The sequence below is a fragment of the Motacilla alba genome, chromosome 13 (assembly GCF_015832195.1).
Source record: "Motacilla alba alba isolate MOTALB_02 chromosome 13, Motacilla_alba_V1.0_pri, whole genome shotgun sequence".
Classification (NCBI taxonomy): domain Eukaryota; kingdom Metazoa; phylum Chordata; class Aves; order Passeriformes; family Motacillidae; genus Motacilla; species Motacilla alba.
The window spans coordinates 17,299,643-17,313,445 of record NC_052028.1 but is presented as its reverse complement, the minus strand read 5'-3'; the positions used below and the strand labels follow the sequence as shown (position 1 = coordinate 17,313,445).

General features: G+C 53.3%; 2 protein-coding genes across 8 annotated transcripts; one reads left to right on the top strand and one right to left on the bottom strand.

Moving 5' to 3' along the window:
• The first annotated feature begins 1,036 nt into the window (after nt 1–1,036).
• On the top strand, nt 1,037–5,794 carry GNPDA1 (glucosamine-6-phosphate deaminase 1). The gene is made up of 6 exons (XM_038150476.1): nt 1,037–1,431; nt 1,505–1,606; nt 2,721–2,903; nt 3,495–3,679; nt 4,232–4,406; nt 4,670–5,794. The coding sequence occupies exons 1-6, from the start codon at nt 1,308–1,310 to the stop codon at nt 4,765–4,767; spliced, it is 867 nt and encodes a 288-aa protein (XP_038006404.1). The 5' UTR covers nt 1,037–1,307; the 3' UTR covers nt 4,768–5,794.
• Nucleotides 1,640–13,444, bottom strand: RNF14 (ring finger protein 14). Of its 7 annotated transcripts, none has more exons than XM_038150471.1 (10): nt 13,312–13,372; nt 12,672–12,801; nt 11,884–12,065; nt 11,249–11,400; nt 10,445–10,972; nt 9,542–9,770; nt 8,787–8,959; nt 8,155–8,285; nt 7,503–7,585; nt 1,640–1,701 (listed from the first exon to the last, which is right to left on the bottom strand). In XM_038150471.1, exons 3-9 carry the CDS (start codon nt 12,035–12,037, stop codon nt 7,522–7,524), a joined length of 1,431 nt encoding a protein of 476 aa, XP_038006399.1. In that variant the 5' UTR covers nt 12,038–12,065; nt 12,672–12,801; nt 13,312–13,372; the 3' UTR covers nt 1,640–1,701; nt 7,503–7,521. The 7 variants fall into 7 exon arrangements, with proteins under 7 accessions (XP_038006399.1, XP_038006398.1, XP_038006400.1 ...); XM_038150470.1 differs by lacking the exon at nt 1,640–1,701 and adding an exon at nt 5,700–6,804; XM_038150472.1 differs by lacking the exon at nt 1,640–1,701 and adding an exon at nt 5,700–6,474.
• Nucleotides 13,445–13,803: the final 359 nt, after the last annotated feature.

Sequence of the window (13,803 nt, the reverse complement as noted above, 5' to 3'; positions counted from 1 at the left end):
ACAAGGCTGGGAGCTTCGCTTCAGGGCTGAAAAGCTGCAGGACAGAGTCGGGTGGATCCCTGCTGTGATGGTGACACTCCAGCAGAACCACACCGAGATATTTAGGGCTGTTTTCATGTATCTGGAGGAAGCATTGCTTCCCGGAACTTTGTCTGGACGACAGGCGGGCTGGCAGTGCGGTGACATTTGAGACATAAACTTTAGGGAATTTCGAGATTTTAGAGGAGCTAAGATTTTAGTTAGAGATAGGCTTTATTGGAGTTAATGAAAATAGATAGGTAGGCCTTGATGCAGTTAAGAGTTAGTAGTTAACTAATAATTGATTGCTTGTCAACACAATGTTTGGTTTGCTGGGTTTATAATGAAGAATATCGAAACTGACAAATAGCTTCTAGGAACATAAGACAATTGTGGGCCTCCTCTGTTCCGAAACCAATTAAGACACGGAATGGGAGTTCTACCAAGGGTTCATTTATCATATTTGCATCAAAAAGGTAGAAGGGTCAGAACAAGGAAGACTTCATTTACTTCCTCATTTTGGGACCCCTCCCCATGAAAGGGACCACCGACCCATTTCAAGGAACACACTACGCATGCTTAATAGCTTTTGAACTAATTACCACACGAAGCGGGGAATGGGATGTACCAAAGCTATGAATGTATTTGTATTTTGGGCATTTGTATTTTGGGTATTCAATACTTGTATAGATAAAAGGACTCTGTAATCACCTATAAATCGCGGTGTGTATTTGGGAGCTATCCCGCACGCTGCCCGGCGTCGCAACAAGCACACACTTTCTAACTTTAAACTGTTAGAGAGTTTTTGTCCGTCACAGTTGGATATCGGTAATAGATCAATAGCCACGTTTTTTTAATAAATCACCGAGCAGCCCCTCGGCAGCCGCAGCGTCCCTCTCCCGTTGCCCTCAGCCGTGTCCCTATCCCGGTGCCCTCAGCCGCGTCCCTCTCCCGTTGCCCTCAGCCGCAGCGTCCCTCTCCCGTTGCCCTCAGCCGTGTCCCTATCCCGGTGCCCTCAGCCGAGTCCCTCTCCCGGTGCCCTCAGCCGAGTCCCTCTCCCGGTGCCCTCAGCCCCTCCGCTCCGCTCCGGCCCTGCCCGGCGCCCTCCCACGGGGCCGGGCCCGGCGCTGCCCGCCCACCCGCGGAAGTAATCCCGGGCAGGGCGAGGCGGGAGCAAGCGGAGGTTCCGGGCAGGGGTGATCCGCAGCGGCGGCGATCGCGGGCACAGGCGATCCGGGAGGCGGCGGCGATCCCCGGCGAAGGCAGCGGCGGTGCCGGGCGGCCCCAGCATGAAGCTCATCATCCTGGAGAATTACTCGCAGGCCAGCGAGTGGGCGGCCAAGTACATCCGCAACCGCATCGTGCAGTTCGGGCCCGGCCCCGGGCGCTTCTTCACGCTGGGGCTGCCCACAGGTGGGTGCCGGGGGGCGGCCGGGCCGGGGCCGAGCGCGGGCCCTGCCCCGGCTGAGGCGGCCGCTCCCCGCAGGCAGCACCCCCCTGGGCTGCTACAGCAAGCTGGTGGAGTATTACCGCAACGGGGACCTCTCCTTCAAGTACGTGAAGACCTTCAACATGGACGAGTATGTGGGTGAGTGCTGCAGCCACCTGTCCTGTCGCCTTTGTCCCTGCCCGGGAGCTGCTGGGCCCTTACCCCGGCAGAGCCTGGCGGTGCCCGAAATCCACCTGTGCAGGTAAGAGAGACAACATTCACAGAGCTACAGCATCAGTTAGGATGGAAAAAACCTCTGAGACCATCGGGTCCAGCCTGTGACCCCACACCTCAGTGTCAGCTGAACCACGGCGCTGAGTGCCATGTCCAGACTTTCCTTAAACACCTCCGGGGAATTAGCAAACGGGGACAATTTGAAAACCTCTGGAAGAAATGTGAAATTTTTCCATAGGTTTGAGAACGTTTGGACAAAACTGGACGCTGGGTGTTGCCCAGTACTGCACACACTGTTACAGACACTGCTGTGTGTTAGCTGCACTCAGGCACTGACCAGGCAAGAACAGCTTATCACTGCAGGCTCAGCGTGCAGCATTACCTTCCACCTTTGCTCTGGGGTTATAAAGGCCCCTTACAAAGAGCAGTGTGTCCCCTGAGTGCCCTCAGGTATCTCCTGCTGAGATAGCAAAGGACTGCCAGTGATGAAGTCATGGTGAAACAGTCTCCTCAGAAGAAATAGATCCAAAGGTGAAAAACATACAAGCTAAATATTTGCTAATGCTAATTTTATCCTGGTCAGGAGGGGTTTTTTTCCTGTGAACAATCCCAATCAAGCAGCATTAGGGAATAAGCAGTACAGTGTGGGTTTACAGCATTCAAGGGAGGTAAATATGCAATAATTATACAATAATTATTATTTCCCAGGCTTCTGCACAGTTTTTTAATAATTCTTACTAATATGAAATGGGAAGAGGGCTGAAAAGGTGAGGCACAGATGAGGCACAGGATGCACCTGCTTTTTGAACATGTGTTGTATATTATATATATATTAATATTAATATATTAATATGTGTCTTACAGGAGCTGATTTTAATTCTGGTATTTAGGGAAATAGAAACAACTCTGAAAGCTGAGGGTGTGACAGAGGACAGAGAGAGCCGTATTCTGTCACCAAAGCCACTGCAGGGCTGTGGAAGTGCTTTGTTATGGGTGGTACTGGTCCAGTTGGCCTCAGTCCCATGTGTTCTGTTACCAGGCCTCCCGAGGGATCACCCAGAAAGTTACCATTCCTTCATGTGGAATAACTTCTTCAAGCACATTGACATCTCACCAGAAAACGTCCACATCTTGGATGGAAATGCCCCTGATCTCCAGGCAGAGTGTGATGCATTTGAGGAGAAAATCAAAGCAGCTGGAGGCATCGAGCTCTTTGTTGGAGGTGAGAACCCGAGAGCAGCAGCCTCTAAACCCCATCCCAAAGCTGTGCCTGTCCTCCCCTGTCCTCCCCTCTCATTTATTGCCAGGATTGTTAATTTTCAGTGCATTTGCAGTGAGATCCACCCCACAGTCCACGGCCCTGGGCACTGCAGTGTCCTGGCAGCCTTGTCTCCCCACCCGCCACTCCCAGCTTTCGGCCTCTCAGTGCAGCCAGTGAACTGTTCAGGAAGTGTTAGCAGAAGAAATGGGAAGGGCTAGAACTGTGCAAATGTGAGGCATTTATCAATTGTCAGTGGCAACAGGAAACTGCTGGGAGTAGCTTTTCCCACACAATCTCTTCCCATCCGTTTGCCATAAGGTTCTGCCACCTCCTTTGCTTTGTCCTTGTCCCAGGGCAGTCAGGGCGTTGCCTGGTGGCTCCTGAGGGGGCTCTTGCTGTTGTTCCTAGCGGACACAAATCTGAGCTGGAGCAGAGGAACTGCAGGGGTTTTTCTCAGCTCTGTGTTCTCCTGAGCACTGCCTGTGCTCCTCCTGGGAGAGCTGCTGGCTCTGCTGCCACAGCTGACCCCGTGCTGGCACTGTCCCTGTCCAGGTATCGGCCCTGACGGTCACATCGCCTTCAACGAGCCGGGATCCAGTTTGGTGTCCAGGACACGAGTGAAGACCTTGGCCATGGACACCATCCTGGCCAATGCCAGGTTCTTTGATGGTGACCTCTCCAAAGTGCCCACCATGGCTTTGACGGTTGGAGTAGGCACTGTCATGGATGCCAGAGAGGTGAGGAAATAAGAAGTGGCTTCCTGCAGTGCCTCTGGAGCAGCCAAAGATTGTCCTGTTATGGAGCAGCCCCGTGTCCTCTGGTGTAGGACATGCCTGCCACAGAATGCCTGACCCTCCTGTCCTCTGGCTCCTGCAACACCATGGAGAGGCTCTTGCTCCATCTCTGCTGGCACTTGTGCTTGTGTAACCCTGCAGCAGCTGTTCCCCTCAGGGAGCCAGGAAGGTCTGGGAGGGTGTCTTTGGTTAGGAGTCTCACCTGGAGAGTAACCGGAGACTTGATGTCACACCAGCAGGTCATGAAAACTGTGTGGGCCCGCTTTTACTGGAGCCTGTTCTTGATCTACACTTGTCAAATCTCAGTGTACAGGTGCCCAAAGGATCATTGCAGTGAGCCACCGGGCTGTGATTTCGCTGGGAGCTGAGGCAGCCAGAGCAGCAGCAGCACAGAGAAGTGGCTGTGGGGAGGGTGACAGGGGTGTCCCCATTCTCAGCTTGGCAGGGTGTGGTTGGGCTCTCCCTCACTGCCCCTCTCTGTGTCTGGGGGTGCAGGTGATGATCCTGATCACAGGAGCCCACAAAGCCTTTGCCCTGTACAAGGCCATCGAGGATGGTGTCAACCACATGTGGACGGTGTCGGCCTTCCAGCAGCACCCCAACACCGTGTTCGTGTGCGACGAGGACGCCACGCTGGAGCTCAAAGTCAAAACAGTGAAATACTTCAAAGGTGAGTGTTTGACCAGGCCAGGCAGCTGCTCGGTTACATCTTCAGGAGCCACGAGCCACGCTTTGCAGAGGTGTTGCTGTATGAGTAACTCCCAAAGGAGTAAATTCTTTAAATATACTACACAGTAGTGTGTGTGAAGGTAAATGGTTAATGCTGGGTGTGGGAGCAAGGGCACAAGGACAACAGTAATGTCTGATTCCATGAGCATCCAGTGAAGGAGAACTTTCCTTATGCTTCTTAAATTGCCGTTTGACTCTCTCCAGGTTTAATGCTGGTTCACAACAAGCTCGTGGAGCCCCTGTACAGCATGAAGGAGATGGGAGCAGAGAGGAGCCAGTCCAAGAAGCCGTACAGTGATTAATGTGCTGGGGCAGTGCTGAAGCAGCTGCTGAAAACAGCTGGGAGAAAAGGGAATTGCTGCAGAAACTGATCTTATATTTGTTCTTAAATTAGCAGAATGATCGTACGGTTCCTTTTCTCCATTAAAGAGACAGATGCCAAACGCCTGCCTTAATTAACCAAAGGAGGATGGGATCCAGTGTTGTGTTCCACAAACTTCTGCCACCAACTCATTCTCTGAAGGAAATGAAGAATGAATTGTTTGATCTGTGAACTGGCTGTAATCACAGACTGAGGCTGCAGAACTGAAGTGTGAGGATAAATGAGAGTACAATGTTTCAGAAACAAGTGGGTGATAACTTTGGGGTGTATCTCTGTTATTCCTTCCTCCTCCATGAAACACTCTTACATTAGAATCCTGGAAAAGAGGATTGTCCAGCTGGAGAAGGGAAAGCTCAGCAGCACCCACGGCCACGAGACGGAGCCAGGGGGAAGAGGAGAAGGGACAGTGGGGTGGGAGTGGAGACACGATGCTCACGCTGGAGAGGATAAAACCCCACTGTGGGAACAGCCGAGCAGTGGGACAGGATCCCCATGGCTCTCTCCTTAGGAGGCTGCCAAGACCTGACTGGATAAAGCCCTGCTTGAGCCCTGCTTTTGGACTTGAGACCCCTCAGCAGAAGAGGCACCAGCAGCATCCCCCCCTCGGGGTCCAGGGCACCTGAGGATGTCACTGCTGTCAGCTATGATTTGCTATGCCTGGTGCTCTCTCTTCTCCAGGAATTTCCATTTCTCTGAGGAAAAGCCAGACCAGCCCCAAAGGAAACACTCTGTCCCCACTGGCTTCAGCCTCTGTTTAGTTACAGACACCCCACACAGGTGGCCAACAGCCAAGACCCCAGCAATTCTGAAATGTGACTCTGGGATTTCTGTCCAGCGCTCTCACACGAGGGGCAAGAAAACTGGGCAACATTTATTTTCTTTATACAGAAGTTTTGTAAGTTGTTGATCCGTAATGTGACTTTCTTCACTAAATGTCTTTAATTTTTAAAACGGTGACATTTGAGCGTATCTGGTGCTCGGTCTCAGTGTGCTCACGGTAGCAAAGCTGTCCTGGAGGCAGTGTGGTGGGAAGAGCTCCTGCTGCTCCCCCTTCCTTGCCCGGGGTTTGCTGGCAGGTTTTCCTCCGAGGGAAAAGCAGGGCCCTGGGGTGGGAGGGCGCTCTGATGCACTAAATCCCACCAGCAGAACACATCCCTGCCAGCTCCAGCTGGGGGCTCTGGGCTGCCCCATCCCAGGAGCACCTGGGCACACCTGTGCTGCCAAATCCATGCCAGAAGGAAGACAAGCAGGGAGACTGTGTTTACCATCTTAAAGTGAATTTAGTGCGTGTGAAAGGTGCAGGAAAAACCACTCGAACCATACGCAACGTACGCTTTTCCTACACGCTGACCTAGAGATTCAGCTGAGGTGAGATTTGCTCCTCCTTCCATCTCTTTAATCTCTGTGCCAGCTCCACAATGCAGACTCCTCCTCTGCACAGGGAGCTGCAGCACCACTCATTTAGCCCCACATCCCAGGATAAATTTATTAACTTGGTCAGAAGTGAGTGAGCTGTGATCACACACAGTTCCTGAGGAGCCTCAGCTCCAGAGCTTTCCATCCAGGCCCTGCTGCTCTTGAACACAGCACATGCAGCTTTTGTTTCCAAATCATCTTTTAGACTGTTCTGCAAGTGGAAAAAACTTGTAAAAAATCAGTGTTTGCCTCCAGTAATCACCTTTATACTGGCAAAACCACTTGCTGAGATTTTAGGGGAAACAATTTGGTTCTGAAATAATTTGAAGTGCAAAACCAGTGGAAATAAAGGATCTAGTCCAGAAGCAAAAGTACCAACCACCAAATTTCTCATATGAAGAGTTAATAAAAAATAAATTACTTCATCAACTGAGAACACAAGGTAATTGCCAGTATCTTGAAGAATTCAAGTTCATCTCTTCCTGATACTTTTCACCCTCTCACTGGTCACATCCTCAGCTCACTGCCTTGGCCCTCATCCCTGCCAAAACAAGGACAGGCAACGTGAGGGCATCCAACAGCAGCACAGGGAGGCAGCAGCCTCTCAGAAACCCCTGGGAATGGCTGTTGGTCATTTTCTGCCCAAGCTCTCGGGGATGCAAAGGCTCAGGCACAGCAGCCAACGAGAAGGGCTGGGGAGAATCAGCTTTAATGTCATTAGGAAGTACCAGTGACAGAGCCAGGAGCTGCTTTTCAGAGAAGCACATCAGGACATTTGTAAAAGCAACAAACTTTGTTGCTGAATACAGAAGAAACTTTCTGTATTGTATCAGAAAACCCCCAGTCCAAGCAGCCCCAGAGAGAGCACTAGAGCTCCACCAGCCACCCCAAACCCCACAGTATTCAGGGGTCTGATCCAAGGGTCAGTCTCCCTAAAGGAAACCCCCAAAATACTTCCAGCATTTGAGGCTTCCATTTTGTCTGTTGGCTTTTAAAAAAGGGGCACTTCTTGGTATATGTTTTTTCCAGTGGTTTTCCAATTTCTGACTTTAATAATGGACATGTTTGGGCATTCCATGATGATCCTGATCCCAGGATGGGGAAAAGGTCTCCTTTGGTTTTGGCAACAGGCTCTGAGGTGTGTGTGTCCTGCAGTGCAGTTACCACTCTTCTGTCACACAACGGAAGTGAAAAGCAAACAAAGGACACACAAAAAGCATCTGTCCCTGGTTTGTTCACCTTGTGGTGCTGGAGGAAACTACTGATCATCACCTTCCACTTCCCAGAACTCCCCATCATCGATGTGCATGGCTTGAAACAATCTGCAAGACAGAGAATCAGTGATACCATAAAAAAAGTCAAATATGTTAAAAAAGGATCACCCTAAATGCAACAACAGTACAGCAAGCTCCCTTGGTTTCTTCAGTATCACCATCTGTGCCCCATGGAAGGGACAAGAGAGGCTGCCATTGTCCCCCTGCTGTGGCCTGCCTGTCACCTGTCCCACAGCAGCACCTGTGTCCCTTGGCTCTTCCCCAGGGGAATGTCAGGCAAGTCTGCAGCTCCTTAAAGCAGCTCTTCCCCAAATCCTCGAGCTGCTCCTGAGCATTGCCAGGGAAACACTCAGGAAAACTCAGCACCAAAGGGGTGAGGTCATGACCTGACCAAAAAAATCAGGAACAGGCTCAGAAGACTCCAGAATTTTAAAACCAAAGTTCTCAAACAAGCAAAAGCACATACTGAATCCCTCCTGATTTTTACTGTTAGTGCCAATATGTGAGAGGAGAAAGTGTGCCTTAACCTGTAGCTACACATTTCAGGAAAGAATCTGGGAGAGTGTAAGAGTGGCAAGTGGGTGTTGCAGCAGAGGAGGGGTCCCTGAAGCACCCACCTGTTGAAGCAGGGCGAGGAGGGGTCGCTGAAGTGCCGGTAGGGGTTGGCCCGGGACAGGGAGCCCATGCAGAGCCAGCAGAAATACTGCATGCACCCCGTGCACGTCATCTTGTTACAGCCGTCCAGTTTCTGGGGGAAAAACCAAGGAAAGGTGGTAACAGAGCCCCGCTGTGGCAGGCTGTGGCAGGGCTCGGTGGCTCTCTGCCAGCAGCCCCAGGAGCACAGCAGGCAGTGAGCACACCCCCCTGGCCCCACCACACCGACACTGCCATGGCAGCTGGGATCCCAGCACTGCCAACTGGCTGTAATGCACAACACTGAAATCACTATCTTCTGAAGCTGGATTCATTTCCAGCTCTAGTGGGAAGCAGAGGTAGCCTGAAACACCAGGAAAACAAAAGGATTCATTCAGGTCCAGAGTCGGCGTGGGTCTGTTTAGTGGGAGCCTGACCACCAGTCCTTGGGATCCACAAATATCACCTCACCTCCTTTTCCACGCCACACAGACATGGAAAGTTCTCTCAGTATTTCCTAGAGACTTCCTCTCCCCAGAGGCTCCAACACACCAGAACTGCCTCCTTGTGCGTTATTTTCTGTTCCATGGTTCCCAGCCTTCCCCTCCTCACTCACCTCGATGTGGGTCCCACAGCAAGGACAAGACTTGGAGTTCTTCTCCAGCCATTCCTTACTCTCCATCTCCTCCAGGGCTTTCTGAATCACTCTCTTGCCATAGCGTTGTTCCAAAAATCTTTTAGTTGTCTCATCTGCTTCTAAATATTCATTCCTCAAATCCATTAGTTTCTCTGGTGGGCAAAATCAAACCAAACCAGGCAGCTTTTGTAAGATATTAGATTTAGAAGTCCAGCTAATTGCAGCACAAAGATTCTTAAAGAACAATAATGTCATGAATTAAAAAGCAAGAAAACTATTAAAATACATAAGATGACAATATTAAAACCACTCTGCCCCAAAATTCAGCAGTTTGACACTGTTTTATTATAAAAAAGATCTGTTGATGGAATTAGAACAGTGTAAAATAAACTGAAAATGGAAATATTTTTTTCTGACTATATGTTCAATGAAATTCTGTCACAGGATTTTAAGGCCAGAGAGAGAAGCCTCCAGCTGATTCCAGTATTAACTCTGGCAATACAAACTAGTGAGAATGTGAAGGAATTCTTCCCCTGCTACAGCCTCTCAGCAGTTCAGGGAGCTCCTGAGCTGAGGAGTCTCACCAAAGGAATATTTCATTGCCAGCAAGATCCCTCCTCCAAACGAATGCACCTTCCAGAAAGCTCGGGGTGAGGAGCCTTGCCCAGCTCTGGACTTCACCCAGGATTCAGCCGTGTGTGGGAGTGCCAGGGGAGCCAGGGGAGGTGACTGACCTGCGGTGACCTTGCAGGGGGACACCCCGTGGTAAGTCATCTTGCAGAGGGTGCAGAAGGCGTAGTTGCAGCAGGAGCAGATGCCCATGGTGCAGCCGGGCTCCTGCATCACGGGGGTCTGGCAGCCAGGCCGGGGGCAATAAACCACGTCAGCCATCAGGTCCAGGCTGGACTGCAGCAGCAGGCGGTCGTAGCGGGCAAACAGCTCCTCCCCAACCAGCTCCTTCACCTGCCAACACAGCCATGTGGGCACAAACCTTCCCCCACACGCACCCGGGCCCTGGCACAGCGTGCCCAGAGCTGCCCCTGCATCCCTGGATCCCTGGCAGTGCCCAAGGCCAGGCTGGGCAGGGCTGGGAGCAGCCTGGGTCAGTGGGAAGTGTCCCTGCCATGGCACTGGATGGGCTTTAAGGTCCTTTCCAACCCAAACCAGTCTGGGATTCCCCAATTCCTTGCATCTGTCATTGTGACCCTGCTGCAGCAACAAGCAGCAAGTCAGTGACAAGGTACCAAGAGCTGGGATGAATCCACTTTGGGTTCTCCAACAGGTCACAGGGGGCCAAGGATCTGCTCCCAGGGAACAGGAACAGGACAAGAGGAAACAGCCTCAGGCTGGGCCAGGGCAGGCTCAGGGTGGACAGCAGCAGGAATTTCCCCATGGAAAGGGGGCTCAGGCCTTGCCAGGGGCTGCCCAGGGAGGTTTGGAGTGCCCATCCCTGGAAGTGCCCAAGGATGTGGCACTTCATGACACGGTTTAGTGGCATGGTGGGACTGGATCAAAGGCTGAACTTGGTGGCCTTGGAGGTCTTTTCTGACCCAAATGACTCCGGGACTGCCAATGTCCAGCATGCCCTGAACTCGGGTTGGGTTCCAGAGCTCCCAGCCCCTGTGCACAGGAGTTACCTGGCCTGGAGTGGCGACAGAAGAACACTTGGGCTCGGGGCAGTTGAGGCAGTGCACCTGTCCATCCCTGATCTGGATCTCAAAGTAGTCCTTCAGGCAGGCCTTGCAGTACACGTGGCTGCACTCGGTGAAGTGCATGCACTCACTGCCCAGCTTCTCACAGAAGCAGATGCTGCACGAGTACATCTTGCTGTTGAAGCACTTCCTCCTCTGCGCCTGGTCGAAGTCCAAGATGTCCCTGATCAGACTGGACAAGGACTCCACATCCTGCACGGCCCTGGCATCCACCATTTCCTCCTCAGCTGTGGCAGAGCCTGTGGCACCCCCACAGTCCTTCCCAGCCTCGAGGGGCCCCGCTGGCGTCCGGCCCTGCCCCTTCCCCTGAGGGCACATTTTCAGCTCGTAGGGCGATGAAATATTCAGGTAATTCAGCGTTTCCTCCTTCAGAAACTGCATCCAGGCAAAGAGCACCACGCAGCCTCGGTTCTCTTCCCACACGTTGTCCAAGTGCTTGCAAAGAGCGCTGAGCTGGGAAAGAACAAAGAATTCCTGATTTCAGGGAGTTTCTGACTCCTCACTGCGCTCCTCCCCTCACACAGTCCTCAGTGCAAACTTTGATTTCAGACTCAGCAGTTTTTATGCTGAATAAAATAGTTCTCACAGATGCAAGAACAGCAATCAAATGAGAACCAGCAAGAGACAAAGAAGAGCCAACTGAGGAGCAACGTCATTGGTTTTTTACTTTGCTTAACTGGCAATTATTAACTTACTCAGCAGTCAAAATGTAAGAAATCCCCTGCAAACCTGGGCCTGGGAGAGCCATTTCCCACTGAGGGTGAACACGGGCGGGGAGGTCGATGGGTAGTCAGGTGGGAGCTCGAAATTCAGCACGAGGGGAGGCAGGAAGCACACGGAGTACTCAAACCCACTGCTCTGGAGGCTCTCTGTGGAGCTGCCTGAGCCAGGGCCACCCAGGCAGAGGAGAAATAACAGAGAAATGAAAACTAACCAACTGTTGCTGTTTCTGGCAGCACCCAATGTCTGTTAATTTGATGTATTTCTGGGGTTAAAACTATTTGTTCCCCCCTAAATAACAAAACTCTCAGTGCAGTAAAATGTCACAGGGTTGGAGGTCTGTGATTAAAGCAGTTCAAGAGCAGCACTGTGAAATGTCAGACTCTGCACAAACCAGGAGCCTGGGGACATATCCCTGGGGGAATAAAAACCCAATAAATGAACTTAATTATTCTGAAGAAGTGCTATCTGTGATTTTAGAGTTTACTGAGGACATTCTGTGGATGAGGATTAAACTGCTCAAACACAATGCTCAACAAGCACAGCAGAGGGTGAGCCACAGCTTTGTCCAGCCACCGCTCCCTCAGCAACCTCCTGAGCTTGGTAAAGCCTCCCTTGGGATAACACAAAACATCTCAACTCACCCCTCACAAAAATTTTGAAGTCTTGAGGCAACTCCAGACAAATTCTTGTTTCTCCTCCTTGGGCAGACTCTGCTCTCTTAAACTCATCCTCGTCGTAGATGCTGGCCAGAGCCAGCAGCTCGTCCTCCTGAGCCTCCTTGTCCTCTGAAGACATTTAACTTTTCTGTAGAGTTGCCACCACTCTGCAACATCAACCAGGTTAATGCATCCAATTCAAATTATCAATTGCAGGCAGCTATTTTATAGCATAGTAAACTTCAGAAAAAGCCAGGTAACCAGTGCAAACCAATGTGAAATATAATTAAGGTATTTTACAGATTGAAAAAAGTATTGGTAGCTTTATAAAATAAAAAAAAAAAAAACCCCAACAGAATATTGAAAACTCAGAAAGCAAACTGTGTGTTATTAGGTAAAGACAGCTTTAAGGGGGGAAATAAAGAAAGATGGAGATGGCACAGGTGACACAGGGCCATTTCACTGATGCTTGGAAGAAAACAGATCCCCCAAAAAACACAGGAGAAATGAACTAGTAACAGTAGCTCTTGCCCAGTGCTCTAACACAAACAGGGAAACAGTCCCATTTGTGACTAAAAATATCAGAAAAAGGTTCAAATACCGCACAGGCATCTTGTAGATGCACTCGTGGAGCATCTCAGCTCCACATTTGGGGAAATAAAGCCAGTTTGAGTCTTTACATACACAAAGCCAGTTTGCGTCTTTACATAAACAAAGCCAGTTTGAGTCTTTACATACACAAAGCCAGTTTGAGGCTTTACTTGCCGAGTTACCTTCGGAGTCAGAGCCGCGCGGAGGCCGAGCCGAGCAGCCGCTCCCTGCGCATCCCTCCAGGGCCGGAGCCTCTCGTCCCTCCGGGCACGGCTGCTGAGGGAACCGCGGCGCTGCGCCGGCCTGGGGCTGCTGCGGACAAACAGCGGCACCGGCGTCAGCACGGGCCCGGCTGAGAGCGCCTCCGGTGCCCCACGGCTCGCCCGGGGCTCGGGGCGCATTTCCAGCCGCAGGAGCAGGGACCGAGCTGCGGGCCCGACCCCGCGCTCCAGGCCCGGCTGCCCGCGGCTGTGGCGGCTCCGGCCGCTGCCCCCGCTGCGCCCCGGCCGGCCCCGGGAGGAGAGCCCAGCCCCGGGGGAGAGCCCGACCCGGGGGGAGAGCCCGACCCCGGGGGGAGAGCCTGGCCCGGGGGGACAGCCCGGCCCCGGGGGGACAGCCCGGCCTGGCCCCGGGAGGAGAGCCCGGCCCCGGGGTGAGAGCCCGGCCCGGAGGGAGAGCCCGGCCCGGGGGGAGAGCCCAGCCTGGCCCCGGGGGGAGAGCCCGGCCCCGGGGGGAGAGCCCGGCCCGGGGGGAGAGCCCAGCCCGGCCCCGGGGGACAGCCCAGCCCGGCCCCGCCTCCCCCGCTCCTCACCCGCTGCTCACCGGGGCAGCCCGGCCGGGCCGCGCGGGCCGGGGACAGCGAGGGGGGCCCGGCCCTGCCCCTCGCGGAGCGGCGGCGGGAGGGACGGGGAGGGACGGGAAGGGAGGGCACGGGAAGGGACGGGAAGCGCCGGCGGGCGGAGGAGGCGCCGGCCCGGCCCCGCAGCTCCCCCGGCGGTCGGGAGGGCCCGGCCCAGCCCAGCCCGGGGTGCTCGGTGCCGCTGCGGGCCCCGCCTGCCGCTCCTCCCGGCCCCGGCAGGGACACAGCGGGCACCGAGCGGGCGCCTCCGGCAGCGGGGCTCGGGCTCTGGCCGGGCTGCCCGGGAAGGGGCACGGTGGGAGCGCTGTGCAGGGGAAGGAGCTGGACTCAGCGGGCCCTGTGGGTCCCTTTAACGCGGGGCATTCCACGGTTGTGATTCATTCCAGGGAGCTCAAACTCGCAGCCACCCGCACCCCGGGGGAAGCCGCAAAGCCCCGCAGCAGCCCGGCAGAGCT